Raw genomic sequence first — 19,887 nt, 5'->3', positions numbered from 1 at the left:
AATAATAATAATAATAATAATAATAATAACAAGAAGACTACTTAGTTTAATTTCATTGTATATTATATCCTCTCAACAACTTATAATATGCTGTACACCACTTTCCGACACCGTACACTTTCTTATACAATTATTATAATGCATGTGTTTGGTTCTTAATTTCCTGGTTCGCGTTAACCACTCTCAGTTCTCAGCACGCAGCAATTCTACACCATCAAACCAGTAATAATTTAATAAATTATCTTTTATGGTGAATGCTATATAGTACTTTTAATATTGTGCTTAAATTATTAAAAAAATAAATAGATAAAATTTAATAAATTTTAAATAATTTATTTTTTATTTTAAATATTTTATTTTTTTTTTATTTTAAAAAATAAATTAAGTAATTTAGATATCACAACAAAATTACTATAAAATTTACTTTTTTTATATATATGTATTTTTTTTGGTGTCCTTACATATATGCATACGAAAGAATAAATAAAGAAATTAATTATACGTATTTTTTTTTGTTTGGTAAAGTGATATACAACACAAACGATCCTTTTTTCTATTTCTTTAATTCTGCTTTCTATTTCTTTATCTCTGCATGAATCGTATGTTTGCGACAACAAGAACAGAATTTTCTTAATTCTAATCGACTGAGCGTATTGTGTCGATTCTTTTGAGTAATATATCTGGAAATACCCGTCGATTCCTTATTAACACTCTTTTGAGTACAACAGGTACATTCCAAAATAACCCTTACTCGAATATCTTTACCCTTGGCCATGAACCTTCTTTTCTTTTGATTTTGGATTCACTTATCTATTTTCGTCGTTTAGACTTTTATAAAATACACATGTTATGCGATTTATCCTCAACAAAATTTAGCCTGTTGAATCTGCTGCTAACTACTGTAGTTTATGAACATATAGAACTAATATATATACCAGTTGAACGTGATTGTCAAGTAGAATGGTGATGTGTACCCTATACCTCGACAACGAAATCAATAAACTTAGACACATAAGACGCAAGTCAAACGTGATCAATAAAACATTATTGTTCGGAACCCTACATAGCAATATATATTCTCGGACTAAACAAAAATCTTGGTGAAACTCTAAACTAAACAACAAACTAGTACTCTATATAAAGGAATGAATAACAACGCAACAGAGGAGACATGATATACTTTACTTGCTTTTACTGGTTCTTATCACATTATTGAGATTCCCTTGTGACTTGAGCGTTAGAGTATTTTTTGCAGGTGTTCTAACTCATGGTGTTGACTCTAACTGATGTATAACTCCTCCAACGAAGCAAGCTCATCGGTGCTAGGAGTCGCTATAACTCGGCCAAGACCCTCAACAAATGGAACATTTGACACCTACCATGGGGCCTTATTATAACCCCCATATTAAATCCCTTTTTCTGACAAAATCTCATTACAGGTACCTCAAAAGTGGTTGACAACGGATCCCCGCAACTGAGACAATCTGAGTTGCTGACACAAAATGCGGAATTGCAAGCAGAGCTCCAAAGAGGAACTGAGACCTAGCAACAAAACGGGAAAAAAGACAAAGACATCCCAAGAGTGCAAACCCAAACGATGAACCTGTGATGGAAGCTCGCTCGGACGAAACAATCCTTCCAAAAGAAAAAAAAAGACAATATCCAATCATTTTTCAGAGGACATTATGAAGTTTCAGATATCAAAGAATTTTATGCTGCCTACCACCCTCAAGCCATACGAAGGGCTCAGGGATCCACACATACACGTTACTAAGTTCCAGGCGATAATATTTTTTAATGGTGGTTCTGACCCTATGCTTTGTCGTTTTTTTCCAACTTTTTTCGATGGTGCTGCTTTACTTTGGTTCTATAAGTTGCCTACAGGATCCATTTCAAATTTTGTGAACTTGGCGGAGATATTTACTAACCACTTCGCCACTTCAAAAATTTACGTGCATGGATCAGACTATCTTAGCACCATCAAACAGGGGCAGCATGAAAATCTCAAAGACTATATGACACGCTTTGCTAGCGCAACCATGGAAATTTCAAACCTCAGCCCGGACATGCACTTACATGCAATCAAAAAGCGGCCTTCGCCCAAGTAAATTTCAAGAGACTATAACAGTAATAAAGGCAAAGACATTAGCTGAGCTCCAAGAAAAAGCTGCTGGACAAATGGAGATTGAAGAGCTTCGTGAAGCTCGAAAGGTAGATAAACAACAACCTCGGCATGATGAGGAGAAAACTTCAAAGCCCTAAAACAACAAGGACGTTAAAAAACCATTTAAGGTCACTCCGAAGTTTAACACTTATACCCGGTTCAACACCAAGAGGGAAGATATCATAAAAGAAATCCTCCATGTAAAAATAATTAAGCCTCCGAGCAGAGTAGGAGCCTACTAAGACCAAAGTTTTGTGGACAAAACAAAATATTGCGCCTTTTACTAAAATTTCGGCCATACTACAAATGAGTGCATATTGGCAAAAGGATCTCCTAGAAATACTAGCTCGACAAGACCTCCTCGACAAATATGTAGATGGAAGGCTACAAAAAGATAGCGGTTCCACTCAAGATGTTAACATCCAAACATCAACAGAAAAGGACAAAGGTAAATGGACGAGTTCTAACCAACCGAGGGGAATCATAAATTCCATTTCAAGAGGCTATGCTGAGGGAGGAATGATATTCTCTGCTTGGAAAACAAGTTATTGGGCTATGCTAGCAATAGAAGGAATAACTCAGCCAACAAATGAGGGTATAAAAACAACAACAGTCGCTTTCACACAATCCGATTTTCGAACTTCAAGTCCAAACCTCGATGACCCGGTGGTGATTTCTATTCAGACTGGTGACTTGTTGGTAAGAAAGGTCTTATTAGACCTAGGTAGTAGTGTCGATGTCCTATTTTATTCAATTTTTCAAAAAATGAAACTGTGTGATAAAGCTATGCAACATTCCTCTGAAGAACTGGTCGGGTTCTCTGGGAAAAGAGTCCCAGTGCTCAGGCATATCTGGTTAAAGACTATGATGGGAGAAAGGCTTCAATAAAAAACTGTTGACATCCGGTATCTCATAGTAGATTGCCCCAGTCTGTATAGCATTATTCTTGGACGACCTGCTTTAAATTCTTTTGAAGCAATAGTAACCACTTTATATTTGTGTGTTAACTTTCATGTACAGGAAAATTTAGTGGCAACGGTACACGCCGACCATAAAGAATCACGGCAATGTTACAACGCAAGTTTAAAATAAAGTTCTGCTAAGACAATACCACCAACACGCATGCAGGTTGTGTACAACTTGGAGGGGTTACCCCTTCTATCTGAGCTCGATCCCAAGGAGGATTTTTGTGAAAGACCTCAACCAATGGATGATCTCGAGAAGGTAACCTTAACCAAGAATGAAAACCAATTTACATATACAGGGGTTCCTTAACAAGCGAAGAGCGATCGTGGCTAACGACCATATTATGAGACAATGCACTGACCTATTTGCGTGGACACCGGCCGACATGCCAGGGATTGACCACAACATCATTTGTCACAAGTTGGCGATTGACCCAACCGCCTGACCTATAGCTTAGAAAAATGAAACCTCGGAATAGAAAAATGGGCGGCATCTTTAGAAGAAACCATAAAACTACGTACTGCTGGATTCATCAAAGAACTACGATTCACAACATGGTTATCGAACGTGGTAATGGTAAGAAAAAGTTCAGATAAATGGCGCGTATGCGTCGACTTTACAGATATTAATAAAGCATGCCCTAAATATGCTTATCTATTACCTTGTATTGACAAATTGGTTGACATATAGATACGGATCCCTCCCGAACAACATGCATTTTCTTTCCCATTATGCAGACCTTGTTGCCGTCCCAACAAGTCTCAACACCGCTGCCTAGTACCATCGAGCCGCCGCCGTTTCCCGTCCCGCCGTCTGAGACGCACATTATCCCCGTCGTTTGTCCTCCCTATCGCGCCGTTGCTGCTGTTGTGCCGCACCTCATTGATGTCGCCCTTCCTCCTACCGATTCGACTCCTCCTCCTCTTCCATCTTTGGTCGCTGTTCGTTCGGGTTCGAAGCCTACGGAACATATTTGCAACCTCGCCTAGCCAAATTTGTCATTGCATGGCTGTTCCGTCGCCGAATCTCCTCCCTTGCCTCTACCCTTGTCGTCGGCTCTCTCCACCCCGCAAATGCCTCATCCTCATTCACCAATGACAATTCTACTCATTCAGATGACATCCTTCAAACTTCTCAAATAAGCTAGATGTTCAATTCATTAGGTATGCAGATGGTTATTTTAGTATTAAGATGGTTATTTTGTTCGAGTCAGTTTAAGTATATAGATTTAGCAAATCTGGATGATCATTTCACTAGCAGTGTTAGCAGAACCGAATCCTTTACCGGTCCGGTTAAATCCGGTGCGAACCGGTTAAACCCGGTGCGAACCGGTGAAAACCGGTCGAACTCGGTAAAGTTCGGTCCAACCGAACCGGTTAGAAATTAAATTTTAACAAAATGTAACATAAAGGGTTCGAACCCCTCCCCCTTGGAAGAGTGACCCTATTGACAGGCACTAGGCTGGGATGGTTTTCATTTATATATATATGCAAATTATAATATATATACATATCTTTTATCAAATAATTTATTTCTACCCAATTTATTTTAAATTTAGTTATAAATTCATTTATTCTTAAATTAATTATATTTTCATTTAACAATAATTATAAACTCATTTATTTTTTTTATAATTATATAATATCTATTAGCATTATTTTTTAATAAATACTTGTAATATATAATAATATAATAGATATAAACTAATTAATAAATTGTTAAAATTTAAAAATAATAGTTATTTTAATATAAAAAAATAAAAATATTTATAATAGAGTAAAAATAATAAAATACTTATTATTTCTAGTCTATATTATTTTAAAATATTTTGATATTCTTAAAATATTAGTAAAAATATGTATTTTAAATTAAAATTTTAAATTTTTGACTATTTTTATTTTTTATTTATATAGTACCGAGTCAACCGATTCAACCAGTGACCCAACGGTTGAACCAGTGACCCAGTGACCCAGTAACCTGACCGGTTCGATTACCGGTTCGGTTCTGACAACTATGTTCACTAGGTAGTCGGATGATTATTTTAATAACTACGTGGATGGTTGTTTGAACATTAATCACTAGCAACCACATGTTTTCTTTCCACTTGAGTCTATTTTATGTGACAACAAGTTTCTTTGGTGATGGGGGATGCTGGTGACGGTGGATGGTGAACGAAGCAGCAATGGCGAGAGGGAGCATGTAGGCGCTATTCGTTTCTGGTATGGTGGAGACTGATGCTGCAGAGGGGCCTGTCTGGCGATCCCGTAACGGTGAGGAGGAGACCTATGACGACTTCGATTTCCGGTGAGGGAGATAGTGGTACCAGCAAATGGGGTGGTTGGTGAAGCGGCGACGACGTGATGAACTCAGGCGGCGACGATGATGTATGGTGAGGGAGAGATTGATCCCGGTGAAGGGGGATGGTTGATTAAGTGGCGGCGGCAAAGGATTCGGAGAAGAAGATGTTGATTTTTATAAATTAGGGTATAGTGAATGGTTAAAATTTTGAAATAACTGAATAGAATTTTTGGTTTGGGTAATTTGATTGGTATTTTTTTTTACCTTCATTGGGCTAAATTTCCAACCAATTGTTCACATTGTTCACAATCTCTATTGTCTACCTAGCGGAGCCGATAATTTAAACAAGAGTTCTGTTAAGTAGATAATAAGGGTGCAAACAATGTGAACAATGGGCTGCACTTCAGGCCCACTAAAACAAAAAATATTCCACCCTATTTATCTACCACAATTCTAGCCTCTCACCTTCTACCTTTCTCTCTTTTTACCACAGCTGCTTCACTCCCCTTCTTTGTCACCTCGTCACCAATGCATCTCACCGTCGCCGCCACCGTCTGAAGAAGCAACGCGCCGCATCGCTGCTGCACTTTCTTCTCTCATGCGTCGCACCACCCTTGTGCTCCTTGCAACTGACGCTGCCGCTACACCTTCTGCTTCTCTGCGTCGCACCCCTGCTCTCGATGTCGCTGCTGTACTTTTTTCTCCCATGCGTCACGCCGCCCTTGTTCTCCCTGCAAGCAACGCTGCTACTACGCACGTTCTTCTCTCGTCCGTGACGTTGCACTATCGTCGAGCCAGAGGAATTGTTCCTCTGCTGCTCCAACCCTGCACCTCTGCCCTTGCTTCCACGCCGATGCGTGATGTCCTTGCCACTTCCATCACGTGTCACTTTGCTTCGTTCACCAAAATGGTATGACCCAAGTAAATATCCACATTTTAGTGAAATGAACCATCCGCATACATAGTAAAATGAACATCCTGCGAAGTATGTGTAGGTAGAATCAACCAAATCAAGTAAAATATCAATGGTATACCCACATAAATATCTATTTTAGAATGAAAAGAAAATCTACATACATAGTAACATGAACATCCGACCTAGTTGATAAGAAACAAGTAACAAGACAGCAACTACGGGGGTACTGGAGTCGCGATACGGCAGTGGCGGCGATGGCAACAAAAATAAAAAAATATTTCAAAATTATGACTAAATCTAATTAATTCAAAAATTAATTTTTAAAATTTAAATTAACTTTTTTTAAACCTATTGTATACGTTGTTTAGAAAAAAATGTTGTTCTTCTATACTTTCTCTTTAAACAATACTTCTGATAAATTAATTACTCTCAAATATATTGTCATACTATTTTTTAAAAAAATTTAAATAGATAGGAGAAGACAACATGAATAATTATATTTTTAACATATCTCTTTAAATATATTTTTAGTTTACTTAATTTTTGTATAGGTCATCTTTATTCATTTTATTTGCCTTACTATTTTTTTTCTCTTTTAAAATTTTGTATAGGTCATCTTTATTCATTTTATTTGCCTTACTATTTTTTTTCTCTTTTAAAATTCACCAAAAATCAGATTCTTAATTTTTTAGATATAAAATTCGGATACAATATAATATCATGATATCACTTGCTACAAAAATTTAAATTGATAAAAGTAGTAATATAAATAGTTATGTTTTTCATATATCTAAATTTCGAAGACAAAAATGTATCATTAATTCATGAAATTTCTGTTATTTCGAGGAGATAGGAAAATTTTCCTTCGATCAGCATATATAATAATGCATGCACATTCAGTACCACAATATTGTATGTGTTGAAGAGGCTTTGTTTATTCATCAATATTTTCTTTGGCAGATAATATATGAGTAAGGTTAGAGAGATAATAATAATATAAAATTATTTTATTTTATTTTAATATTTATATAACTTTGTAGGGAAGAATTCTAGAGAATTATTAGAATTTATTATTTTTTGTTATTAATTAGTCGTTAATATTTAAAAGTGTAGACTAAAATATATTGTTAGATTATTGAACTAAATGACTTAAATTGATAGCTAAAAATGATGATTAAAAATAATAAATTCTGATGATTTTCTAGTATTTTTATACATATATAACATTATTAATTATATATTGATTAAATCTAAAATTAGTTATTTATTTTAACAATAATTAGAAAATATAAAATAAAAAAACCAATGCATTAAAAAACAAAAGAAAAAGAAAATTATGACTCTTTATGATTCTCAAACTATATGGTTCACAAACAATGCATATATACGGCAGTGCATTTAAAGAGCCACTACTATAAGTTATATATATTTGTGTGGGGTCATTGTTCCTATTGAGTTTTTAAAAATCAATAACAAGTATATATGTGTAGATAATTGTCCCAGTGTAATAATTTATTTGTTGTCGCACTTCAGAAAAAAAAAAGATTATGTATAAGAAATATTTATGTGATTAGATATTTATACAATGATAAAAATTATTGTATTATATATATATAAATTTAAAACAAATAATAATAACTAATAATAATTTAATTATTTAATTATCTAAAATCAAGTTTAATTTTTTAATATAAATGAAATTATTAGTATTTAATATTTTTTATAATATATATCATTTATTTACTTTTTATTGTTTTTTAAATTTAGTTTTGTTTATACATATAATATTATTTTTGTCGATTTTTTTTACTATAATATTATAAAATGTCAACTTTGCAATTAAATATCGAAAAATTATTTGAATATTTTCTTAATAGAAAAAAAGATATTATTTTATTTATTAAGTAAATATTTAAATATTTTTTATTTTTTTTACAAATTTTTTATTCCTATCACATAATTTGATTGAAAATTCGACAGCAAAAAGAAAATAACAAAAATTTTAAATTCGATCATTCGAGTTATGCTCTTTATAGATTTTTTAACTATTAATTTATAATTTTTTTATCATATAAAAATTAATCAATAAAAATATGATTTGATGGATATTAAATACTTGACTAGATATTAATATTATTAATAATAAATGTAACTCATGCAATATTATCAAAATATTGAAATAAAAAATATTTTTGAACTAATATACTTTTAGATAGGTTAATTACATGTATTTATAAAAAATTGACTAAGTAATATACTCTAAAATTTAAATATTTAAATATATTAATATTAATATTTTTTATTATTTTACTATATTATTTTATCTTTATTTTTAAAATTTTTTGAATCCATCATTGAGTATAAAGTTAAAAATCATGTCGAATTTAACAGGAGGAAAAATGTTTTACGGATATGCTTGATCACTTTTGGCAATTAATTATTTGGAAAAAGCAATATTTTCGGATTGCTATAAAAAAAGACATTTTGTTATTACGAGCCAATAATAAAATAGTATGGTGTCTGTGGGACATTTTATTATGAAATCGAATGCAACAAGAAGCTTCCGATTCTTTAAGCTTTCACATACATTATATATTCTCACAATATTTTTAGTTTGACTATACTTTAATTTGTATGCTTATACTATATTAATAACTAGTTGTATTTGGAGGTACAGTAACTAATTATACATAGCGAATTGAAATTTAGATGAATGTATATGTATATATAAAATATTTGCAACAGTTTTCGTCAGCGATTAAAATAAAATAAGTAGTTAGAAGCTGCTTACTTGGAGGTTAAACTATAGGGTACGAGAAGTGTCTCTTTGATGATCTAAGCAATTGCGAAATGTTGTTGATTTTGATAAGGTCAATTCAATTCTCACTTTGATATATATTCTTCTGATCTGAATGGATTGCACTTTACTCCAAGACTTTGTCATGAAAATGACCCTTCTTAATTAGATAATTAAATGGATATAAAACGCAAGGATTATTTCCTAGAAAATTATACTTAACTTCATTGGAGGGTACGGTTATGTATGCATACGTGAGAGATGATGAGTAATGCAGCAATTAAGTCAAAATCATGGAATTTTTCTTTTAAATAATCGTGGTTATTATTTGTGTTATTTTAATCTCACTCAAAAAAACAAAATTTATATTGGTACTATGCTATATATAGTCTGTTAGGATTTGAAATATATTTTAAGAAATGGTTATCCGAAAATTATTTTTCCTTTAATATTTAATTGAACTTATTTGTTTAGAATTAAAAATTCATATGAATATACTTTAGGTTTTTTATAATTATTTTATTTTTGGGTGTGGTGAATAAAACCCTATTAAAATATGGGTGTACAATAATTATATATTTACTCAAGAATAATTTTAAAAGATTTATAACAAATACAATAAGAATTCAATTTTGATTTAATAAAGCAGTTTTAAACACGTATCAAATTATATAATGTCGCATCGATAAAAATAATTCCAAAAAAACTAATTATAATTAGAAGATGGTATAAAAAATTTATGCCGTCATCAATAAACCCTATTATAAGATGCTACTAAAAAAAGAAAATATTTTATAGACTTTTTTATTTTTTAATTATTTTTTATTACATATATATTTTTATTATAATTTTAAAAAATTAAACTGAGAAAACGCATATAAGAATATATTTATACTAAAAAACCATACTTAAAATTATTTATTGCGAAAAATAGAAAGCATTTTTTTTTCCAAGTTGTAACAGAACGAAACCGAGTGAGAGTTATTGAATTTTTGTTATCGTTATTAATAAACTGAAATTAATAAAAGTAAAATAAAGAGAAAAAAAAAAAACTGATATGTGTATGTGTGAGTCTAAGTTGTTGGTTCCACGTGGTTTGAAACTCTGTCTCACTCTCTCTCTCTCTCTCTCTCTCTCTCTCTCTCAACCTTTTCACTCTCTCTTTCTCTCTCTCTCTTCATTTTCTTGCTCCCAGCATAGTATATATATCTCAAATTGAGTGTGTAGCCGACGATACCATCTCATCTTCATTTGCAACTCAAAGCTAACAGCAGTTACCATTATTCCTTAGGAATCTTATCTCACCTTTCAACGCTTTTTTTCATTTCTTACCTTATAATACACTTTCAGATTCTTTACCTCCATTCTTCGTTTTTCTGTGCCACAGAATCTTTAAGGTACTCCAATGCACCTCATCAATTCTCTCTCTTGTTCTTCATTGTAGAATCTTTCTTGCTCCTTATTTTTCTTTTGAGATCCATGGGCTTCCTTGGCTGCTTTAGTCTCTGATTCTATCTTGTTTTCTTGAATCGGAAGGTTTGGTGGTTGGTTGGTGTATTTGGAATGAAATGGCCAAATGGGGTTTCCTTGTTTTCATTTCATTGATATAAAGGCTGGATTTTTTTTGAAAGAAAATATTGGGTTTGGTTAAAAATGGAAGCTTTTGATTTTGGGGTTTGCGGATCCGTGAACATTTCTGTCTGTTTTATAGCAGCAGAATATGAGTTCCTTTTCTATCAGTTTCAAAAATGCTAATAAATAGAATGTGTCTTGCTATATGACTGAATTTGCATTCCATAAATTTTGACACATGGAAAATGCAGCATCTTGTATGGTTAATATTAATATTGATTTCTTTTGTGGTTTTCAGGACCACAGATTGGTTTTGTTGTCTTATGGGGATATCTTTTTCCTTCTCATGTCCATTTGCCAAGTACAATGATGTCGAAGATGGATTAGATTCTATGGTTGTAAAATCCATTGACTTCGGCAATGACCAAATCAAGACTCTAGTAAGATCAGTGAGTTTCAACAACAGAGATTCAGAACCAACCATCCTTAAATCCCAAGGTTCAGGGAAGATGACAGTAGAGAAATCTGTAAGCTTCAAGCGAAAAGATATCAGTGGTGTGATCTCAGACAATGCTCTTTCCTTTGATAAAGAGACTGAATCATTTGTCTCAAAGATTAGCAAAAAGATTAAAGACACAGATGATGAATCTCCTAGGCTAGAATGTGAAGCAGAAACAATCCAATCAGCACTTTTGAATCCACACAATCCTAAACACATGGCTGCACTTAAATTACAGAAAGTTTACAAGAGCTTTCGCACTAGAAGAAAGCTTGCGGATTGCGCGATTCTTGTTGAACAAAGCTGGTACTAATTTGTTGGCTTGAGAGCCTCTTTTGTTCTTGTCAAAACTCAATCTGTTTCTAACATGTTTTTGTTTGATCTTTTGAATAGGTGGAAGCTTTTAGATTTCGCAGAACTCAAGCGCAGCTCGATATCTTTCTTTGACATTGAGAAACATGAAACTGCCATTTCGCGTTGGTCTAGAGCTAGAACCAGAGCTGCCAAGGTATTGTTAACATTATTATGCCTTAAGAGTTTGATTTATTTTAGTTGATCTTATAAGTTCCAAGATTAAGGCCTTAAGAAACTATATTAAACATGTCTTTGTCATTACAGGTTGGAAAAGGTTTATCAAAAGATGATAAAGCTCAAAAGCTTGCTCTACAACACTGGCTTGAAGCGGTTAGTTCAACAACTGTACTAGTACTTTATCTTCAGCCAAATTGGTTTTGCAGTCAAGGATCAGTTATTATGTTACTGACCAATTTTTGTTTGGTAAAACAGATTGACCCGCGCCATCGCTATGGACACAATTTGCACTTCTATTATGATAAATGGCTTCAGTGCCAAGGCAGAGAACCCTTCTTCTACTGGTAATATTCTTTGTAAAATAGTTTCTTTTGTTACAATTTTTGGCTAATTTTAGACAATGGAGTTTGAGATTAAGCTTCTGATTTGAAATTGCAGGCTTGACATTGGAGAAGGAAGAGAAGTAAATCTCGAGAAGTGCCCGCGTACTAAACTTCAAACTCAGTGTATCAAATATCTTGGTCCGGTAAGAACATTAACCTTAGTAGATATATTTACTTGAGTCACCATTGATTTTTGATGATGATTCATTATTTTTCATTGCTGTTTCTTCCAGATGGAAAGGTTGGCTTATGAAGTTGTTGTAGAGGATGGAAAGTTCTTCTACAAACAATCAGGAGAGCTCCTTGACACGACCGAATCGGATGCACATGCCAAGTGGATTTTTGTCCTTAGCACATCTAAGTCACTGTATGTTGGCAAGAAAAAGAAAGGTTCATTTCAACATTCTAGCTTCTTGGCTGGAGGAGCTACATCTTCTGCTGGCCGTCTGGTTGTCGAACATGGCGTCTTGAAGGTACGAATCTTGCAGAAAGTTTCAAAGTTTTGTTATTTTTGCTAAGTTTCGGATGTCTTCTTCGATGGCTAATGAATATTGTTTGTTTTCAACAGGCTGTTTGGCCTCATAGTGGTCACTATCGTCCGACGGAAGAGAACTTTCAGGAGTTTATTTTATTCTTGCAAGAGAACAATGTGAACCTCTCTGATGTCAAGGTATCAAAATTTGAAACAAAGCAGTGATTACCAATTTGTGATAGTAAAGATCTGTTTTCAAGAAGCTGGAAAAAACAAACATATTCTGAATGAAATTGCTTTTCTATGTGCAGATGGTTCCAGTTGGTGAGGCTGATGAATTATTTTCAGTAAGAAGCATGGGACATCTCAGAAGCCACTCGTCCGAAGAGGACTTCACTGAGAACATCAGTGGCTTGGAGACCGAAGAGAGCATCGTCCAAGACTCCATCGAAAAGCATCCAAATTTGATGGAAACCAAGCTAGCTTCTGCATTGACAACACCTCGCTCAAGGCAATTCCAGATTCTTGGAAGAGAACTATCCAGTCTTCAAATACCAAAAAGGGGAATTGAAGGACTAGAAAGCGAGGAAGGAAATGTTGCGAAAAGTATCGAGAATTTTGAACCGGAGTCTCCTACAGCTGATCAAGAAACAGAACCATTTGCACCAGAGCTAGACCACCAAACTCCTAAGCAAAATGTGAGTGACAAAAAGGATGGTGAGAGTGATGAAGAAACAGTTCCAGAAGAGTCAATACTCAAGAGAATCAACTCACATAAAGGGATGAAATCCTACCAACTTGGTAAGCAGTTATCCTGCAAATGGACAACTGGAGCCGGACCTCGAATCGGCTGTGTAAGGGACTACCCGAGTGAACTCCAGTTTCGCGCTTTGGAGCAAGTTAACCTGTCCCCAAGAAGCGCTGCCCGGACCAAGTCGCCTTTAGCTCAAAGAACCACCTCCGGTTTGAGTCCTAGTGTTTCTTCTATTGCAAGTTTGTGTGGTGATACATCAGCAGAATCACAATTTGAATATATGAACATGTCTCAAAGAAGTGAGCATAATTCAAGATCAGAGTTCTCCCCATTGATCAGAGGAACATCAGTGATACCAGTAATTCATATGTCATGAGTGAATAGAATTACCATTTGATTTATTCTTTTCTGTTGTGAATAGGTAACAAAAGTATACAAGTTTTTAGTATACAAATTTTTCTGATGTTGTTTATGTTATAATTCACATAGGCATTCTTTTTTCACTCATGTATAATGTAGGATGGAAATTGTAAAATTTTATCAAGGGTCTATTTTGCACCCGTAAATTATTAATACAAAGAAATATTCAATCTTCTTATAAGCACTGTTCTTAGAACTGGAAGCATGTTTTGCCGTGTATAAGTTTTCAGACCATGATAGTATTAGTAACTTGAACATCAAGGATGTTGGAAATAAATAGTATCACCATAATTCAGTCTATTATATGTTAAATAATTTATTATTATTGTTATGTTAAAAAGTTAATATAATAAAGTTCTGGAATAAATTTAAAGATTTATTATTATGATAAGTGATCATAATATTGAGAGACAAATCTTTTATAATTTAATCTAAATTATTTTTTATCATAGAATTATTTAAATAGACATGAATAATCCGGATAAATCAATATATATATATATATATATATATAATGGTCTTTATTTGATAAAGATTAATAAATCTTATTTATTAAATTCTTTATATAAATAGTGCATATAGATGTATGCCCATTAAACGGACTCATTTTAAAAATTTCTAATGGTTATAATTACTGCAAATTTGTCAATAGGATATTCTCAAGATGAACACGGTACTAGAGTTTCTTTGACTTGCAATTATCATAGTAATTAACAATATATTTATTATACTTTGATTTCGGACACATAATTCCTTAGTGTGCTAGTTGAATAGATATTGGGTATGATTTAAATACTTGTAAAATTAATTATTAGTCAACAAGAAATCCGTCAACGCTGTAAAGAGTTTAATCTCTATGATTATAATGATTGAGATAAATAAAACATTGACTAAGGGAATTGAATGAATGATTCGCAGTTTATTATAATAATGAAAATAATTTAGAGTTTGACAATTAAACCATATAACAAAGAGTTGAAAGAGGAAAGAAATTATACTTTGTTATTTTTTAGTGTTTCGTAAAAATATATTATTTTATACTATCGGATCATTGAGAAGTGTTGTTAGATACCAATCTTAATTAGTAAATTGAGTATGACTATCCGCTAAGTATTGAACCACCGCACACTAACGAGTGTTCTAATTTTTGATATAAAATTATTTAATTATTATTTTGATTTGATAAAATAAATAATTATATTAATTCAAATAAATATTATTATATTATTTATTAGTACAAAAAATATAATAATAGTATGATGATTGAGAATATTAAATAAAAATTAAAAATAATTAGTTATTCTATTTTTAAATTTGAATTCTAAGTTTAAATAAAATTGAATTAATTAGTTATTCTATTTTTAAATTGAATTGTGATATGATTTTATTCATAAAATTTTAATTTGAGATAAGATAAAATAAGATTTAAGTTTGAAACAAGATAAGATTTAAATTTAAAATAAGATTCAAATTTAAAATTGGTAACGAATCTTATATACTATATATATATATGACACGAATAAAGAAATGAAATACAAGAGTTTTATTTGATACTTTTATATATACAGATATATGTGAGTATAATTTTTGGAGAAGAATTCACAGAATTGTAAAAAAGTTTTTTAATTTAGATAGAAAATCCGTTGATAAAAAAATTGACGATAAATAATAATTTCAATCTTCATACGTATAGAATTTTCTTGGTACAATTAAATAATAAAATTTTTACTGCATAGTATTAAGGTATTTAAATTTAATTTATATTATTTGAATAAAACTTGAGTACAAAATAAATTTTTAACATTATTTTTTTTCTATTGCATATTATAAACATATAGATTCCTACAAAAATATGAGTGGATTTACCTCACCATGTCAACCACCAACCATTACATTGTTTTCTCCTTTGATTTTTCTCTGTATTTTTTTTTGCTTTTATCATCATATTAACACGGTTTAAGTTTGAAAAAATATTCTGGTTGGTGAACTTTGTGTATGTCTAGTTTGTTATAGTTAATTCCTTCCTATTTCCTAACATATTTAATGCTATTGTTAAACACGGTATATGAAAGTCAAAGGTGAAAAAAATAGAGGTTTATCACCGAAAATATTTCACATTTTTTAAAAAAAAAGTTTAAACTTAGGAATCGTAAGAACATTGATTGATTCATGAATTTTGGATGACGTTAATCTCTTCATTCAAACTTAATTCTTCTATTTTGTCTTTCATTTTAAAAGAATTCATTATTTATTTAAAAAAAATTATTCTACGAACCATTTGTGAATTATAGATACACAGTGTCACATTTTTATTTTTAATATTAGATTAATAACGATATTTTTTTAAATTGTAATTTGCTGTAATATATTTTTATAATATGGGATGATTTCATTTAAAAAGTACAAATTGAATCGTCTAATTTTTTATTTGTGTACTCAGACGATTCGATTTGTGTACTCCGAATTTTTTTAATTTTTAAAACACAAATCAAATTTCGTGTATCTCCCATAATTTTAAAAAATATTGAAAATTACAATATTAAAATATATTATTCATTCTATTTTTATATCTATATTTTTTAATTATACAGTGCCAAAATTAGTTGTACGAAAAAATGAATTAACTTTTTACAAATAAAATTAGAGTTACGACGAGAAAAATGTTATTTAAACATATTTTATACACAATAATAGGGATACAAAAAGAATTTGTTATTTTTCTTCGCATGACAATTATCCTCTTGTGTGTTCTCTCTCAATGTGTCTTTGTATGATATAGCATACTAATCAGTAGAAATAACATAACATCAGGATTTAAAAAAAAAATAAATAAAAAGAGGGAAGGAACCAGTAAGAGAGAAAATGGTTGTGAAAGAGTTGTTCTTTTTCTTTTTTTTGAGTCTTGGTTGTGATAAAGTCTAAAAATATAGGGTATTGTTCTATTGATTTTTGGGCCCAAAACTGGAGCATATTTCAGGCCCATAATGGCCCAAAGTGAATCAGTCAAAAAGTGAAAAATAAGTTAAAAAAAATATATTGAAGATCAGTTTATTTATCTATTTAAATAAATATTGAAGATTAGAATCTTGTCTTACAATAATCTATTAATTAATAACATATATTTATATAAAGTTAAAATCTGTAATAAATTAATTCTTAATTTCTCGAATTCAAAATTATTTTGGCAATAAATTAATCCTTATTCTTTTTTTTTTCCCTCCTAAGGAACAATCGAAAAGTAAGAGGAAAAACCAATAAAGAAGAAAGAAGTGAAGTGGGTACTGAAAACGAGGAATAAAAGGCGTGAATTTAGAAAGTTCTGGATTGCAATTTTTACAAGTGTTTCCTTTTATTTTTCAACAGTAAATCATCAAATCGAATCAAACACTTTATATATAGGGTTGCATAGATCTTCAATCTTTTGATCTGTTCGCACTCCACTAACCAGGTTAGCCCTAATTCCATCCCTTGTTTCTCGCAAATTTTTCATTCCAAACGCGTTATTATGCAGTGTTTTTCTATGGTCTCGAAATTCGGTTTGAAACAGTGCCGATTAGTGGTTAATTGCTATCAATTTTGTATAGTTGAACATATCTCGAGAAAAACCGTCTAATTTGCTAAATATGAGAAGTTAAAAAAGGGCAAGTATAATCGGAATGCTTAGAGAAAGTAGTTCTTGTTTTTTCAAGACTCTTAGGGTTTTCTGAATTCAGCATCGTGAATTCGTGATCCTTTGATTCTGCCATTACTGTTATGCTGGGCGAGCTAGTTAAGTCATATATAAATTCGATTCACAATATTTAGATATTTTGGTCAGCTTCTGGAAACGAAAGCCTATATAAGGAAGCAGCTTCAGATTGCTATAGCATGTTTATATTCATTCCCTGGCCGTTACTTTCAGTATAGACCGGTGTTGTCCAATATTGTTGCAGGCTTGCAGCCACCTCTTTGTTGTTTTGTTTCTATGTTAGATAAGTGGTTAGATCACTGTAGCTATTAGTGCATCAAATAATTGTTTGTTGATTATTGTTTTGGTGTGATTAAAAAGTGCTCCTTTTTGCATTAACTATCAATGTTTTGAAATTTTATTCCCTTTGATTTCCATTTATACTATCAAATGATGGTAGTATGTCTGATGTGTTGCATAACACTTGTGATTATGAAAGGGCTCTTTATATTGAAACCAATATAGGCCATACTAAATTTTAACTTGAACCTCTGAGATTTCAACCAATTTTGCTAGGTTGATGCAATCTTCAAAATCTCAGAATTAACAATCTCAGGTAGATTTTAGAATAAATCCCCTGTTATCTCAAAAACTGTGTGAGGATGAAGTGGGAGAGAATATTAATTATTTGGTTTTTCTTATGAATGTTTTAATCTTGTTTGCATTATTCGATATTTCAATTAGAATTCATCTGTCGTCACCGATTTTTGTTTGGATGATTTGATATGTGGCAGGATTTTTTTGATAAACAAGAACTTGAATTTCGAAAATGCCAAAAATTAGAAGAGCTCGGTCCCAATCTATTGATTGCACTAGGTCGCATCCTTACCCTTCCAACTCCAAAAACGATGAGCTACATAAACCCAAGAATTTGGTGGGATCGATTGATGACGTGAAAGAATGGGAGGATGCTAGGTGTCCTATTTGCATGGAATCTCCACACAACGCTGTTCTTCTGAAATGTTCTTCCCATGAGATGGGTTGCCGTCCTTATATGTGTAATACCAGTTACCGGCACTCCAACTGCCTTGACCAGTTTTGCAAGTCATTTGGTTCTCATCTCTCGTCAACAATACTGCAAGAAATCCCTCTCACAAGCACAACCTCTAACGGTAGGGACGTTCAATTAGAGCCTAGACACTCCCCAGAATATGGGAGCCAATTGCAGGCAAAGCTCATCTGCCCTCTTTGCCGGGGAGAGATATTTGGATATATGGTCTTGGAGCCTGCTCGTAGGCACATGAATTCTAAACCAAGGAGTTGCGCTTCTGAGACTTGTGAATTCCAAGGGACATATGCAGAACTCCGGAAGCATGCTAGGTCTGAGCATCCATCCGTCCGACCATCTGAGGTGGATCCCTCGCGACAAAGTGATTGGACGAGGATGGAACGGGAAAGGGACTTAGAAGATCTTTTTAGCTCAATTCATGCAAGATCTGATGTTGATAACAGAGACACAATGTTGACTGGGGATCTTGCTGATTTAATGTCCTTTTTCTTGTATGAAATATTTTCTTCTATTGAAGATGCTAACAGGATGGCTAGTTTGATGTCGAGTTCTAGACATAGAATGCCATTACATGATAGAAGGTCTGGAACAATGCAGAGGATACCAAATGGTACACAAAGAAGTCAATCGGCTAGATGGAGATCCAATTTACCTTTAGCACATCAACCAGAGAGAAGTCAGAGAGGCAGAAATATATCATCATCCCGTGCTGGGCAGGCGAACCGTCCTGCTAGATGGAGAACAAACTTATCACTGTCATCAAGGATGCCTCGTGAAGCTCACCAGTATTATAGAGAGGTGAGCCCAGGGTTGAGGATGACATCTTCAACAAGGATGTCTCGATCAGGAATTTCTAGAACTACTCCGGAAAACACACCTTCATTTGGAAGAAATTATGGCAATTCGTCATCTGGAAGGACTGCTGGACATCATCTACGATGGCGTGACCAAGGATGGTCGTCGTCATAGGATAGGCAATAAGGTTTTAAATAATGCAGTCTCTGGAACAATTTATTTGGTGATTATCATTTAATTTAATTCCTTCAAGGAAATCTTTTGCATTTTTTTCTTGTTTTGTTTTCTAAGAGAATTGCATCACTAATAAATACCATCTCCTGTAGAAAAATCAATCTACTTCACAAATCAAGTCCAACCAAGTTGCTATAACCTAATTTAGTTCCACGCATCACTATCTCTAATAAACCTTTTGATTTGATGTGCGACTATATATAACTGGCTTTTCTATGAGGCTTTCATTTTTTTTGTTTTCAAATTTTCTCAATGTTTTCTTTTTTCTCTGCATTTTATGTGTTCATAGTTGAAGGTATGAATCTGAATGGAAGATTGGAGTTTGAATTGTTTTTTCGATGAGTCTATTT

At 32.4% G+C, this 19,887-nt stretch overlaps 2 protein-coding genes across 2 annotated transcripts; both read left to right on the top strand.

Moving 5' to 3' along the window:
- Positions 1–10,385: 10,385 nt before the first annotated feature.
- LOC130967463 (IQ domain-containing protein IQM2) lies at positions 10,386–13,920 on the top strand. The gene is made up of 9 exons (XM_057892328.1): positions 10,386–10,538; positions 11,012–11,518; positions 11,606–11,720; positions 11,831–11,896; positions 11,999–12,087; positions 12,182–12,269; positions 12,360–12,599; positions 12,695–12,796; positions 12,910–13,920. The coding sequence occupies exons 2-9, from the start codon at positions 11,037–11,039 to the stop codon at positions 13,726–13,728; spliced, it is 2,001 nt and encodes a 666-aa protein (XP_057748311.1). The 5' UTR covers positions 10,386–10,538; positions 11,012–11,036; the 3' UTR covers positions 13,729–13,920.
- A 3,084-nt stretch (positions 13,921–17,004) lies between these two features.
- On the top strand, positions 17,005–19,694 carry LOC130970830 (uncharacterized). Its single transcript, XM_057897024.1, has 2 exons — positions 17,005–17,220; positions 18,234–19,694. The coding sequence occupies exon 2, from the start codon at positions 18,269–18,271 to the stop codon at positions 19,475–19,477; it is 1,209 nt and encodes a 402-aa protein (XP_057753007.1). The 5' UTR covers positions 17,005–17,220; positions 18,234–18,268; the 3' UTR covers positions 19,478–19,694.
- Positions 19,695–19,887: the final 193 nt, after the last annotated feature.

This window comes from Arachis stenosperma, chromosome 3 (genome assembly GCF_014773155.1).
Source record: "Arachis stenosperma cultivar V10309 chromosome 3, arast.V10309.gnm1.PFL2, whole genome shotgun sequence".
In the NCBI taxonomy this organism is placed as follows: Eukaryota; Viridiplantae; Streptophyta; class Magnoliopsida; order Fabales; family Fabaceae; genus Arachis; species Arachis stenosperma.
Note: the sequence above shows the minus strand (reverse complement) of the source record. Positions and strands in the feature narration are given on the sequence as shown.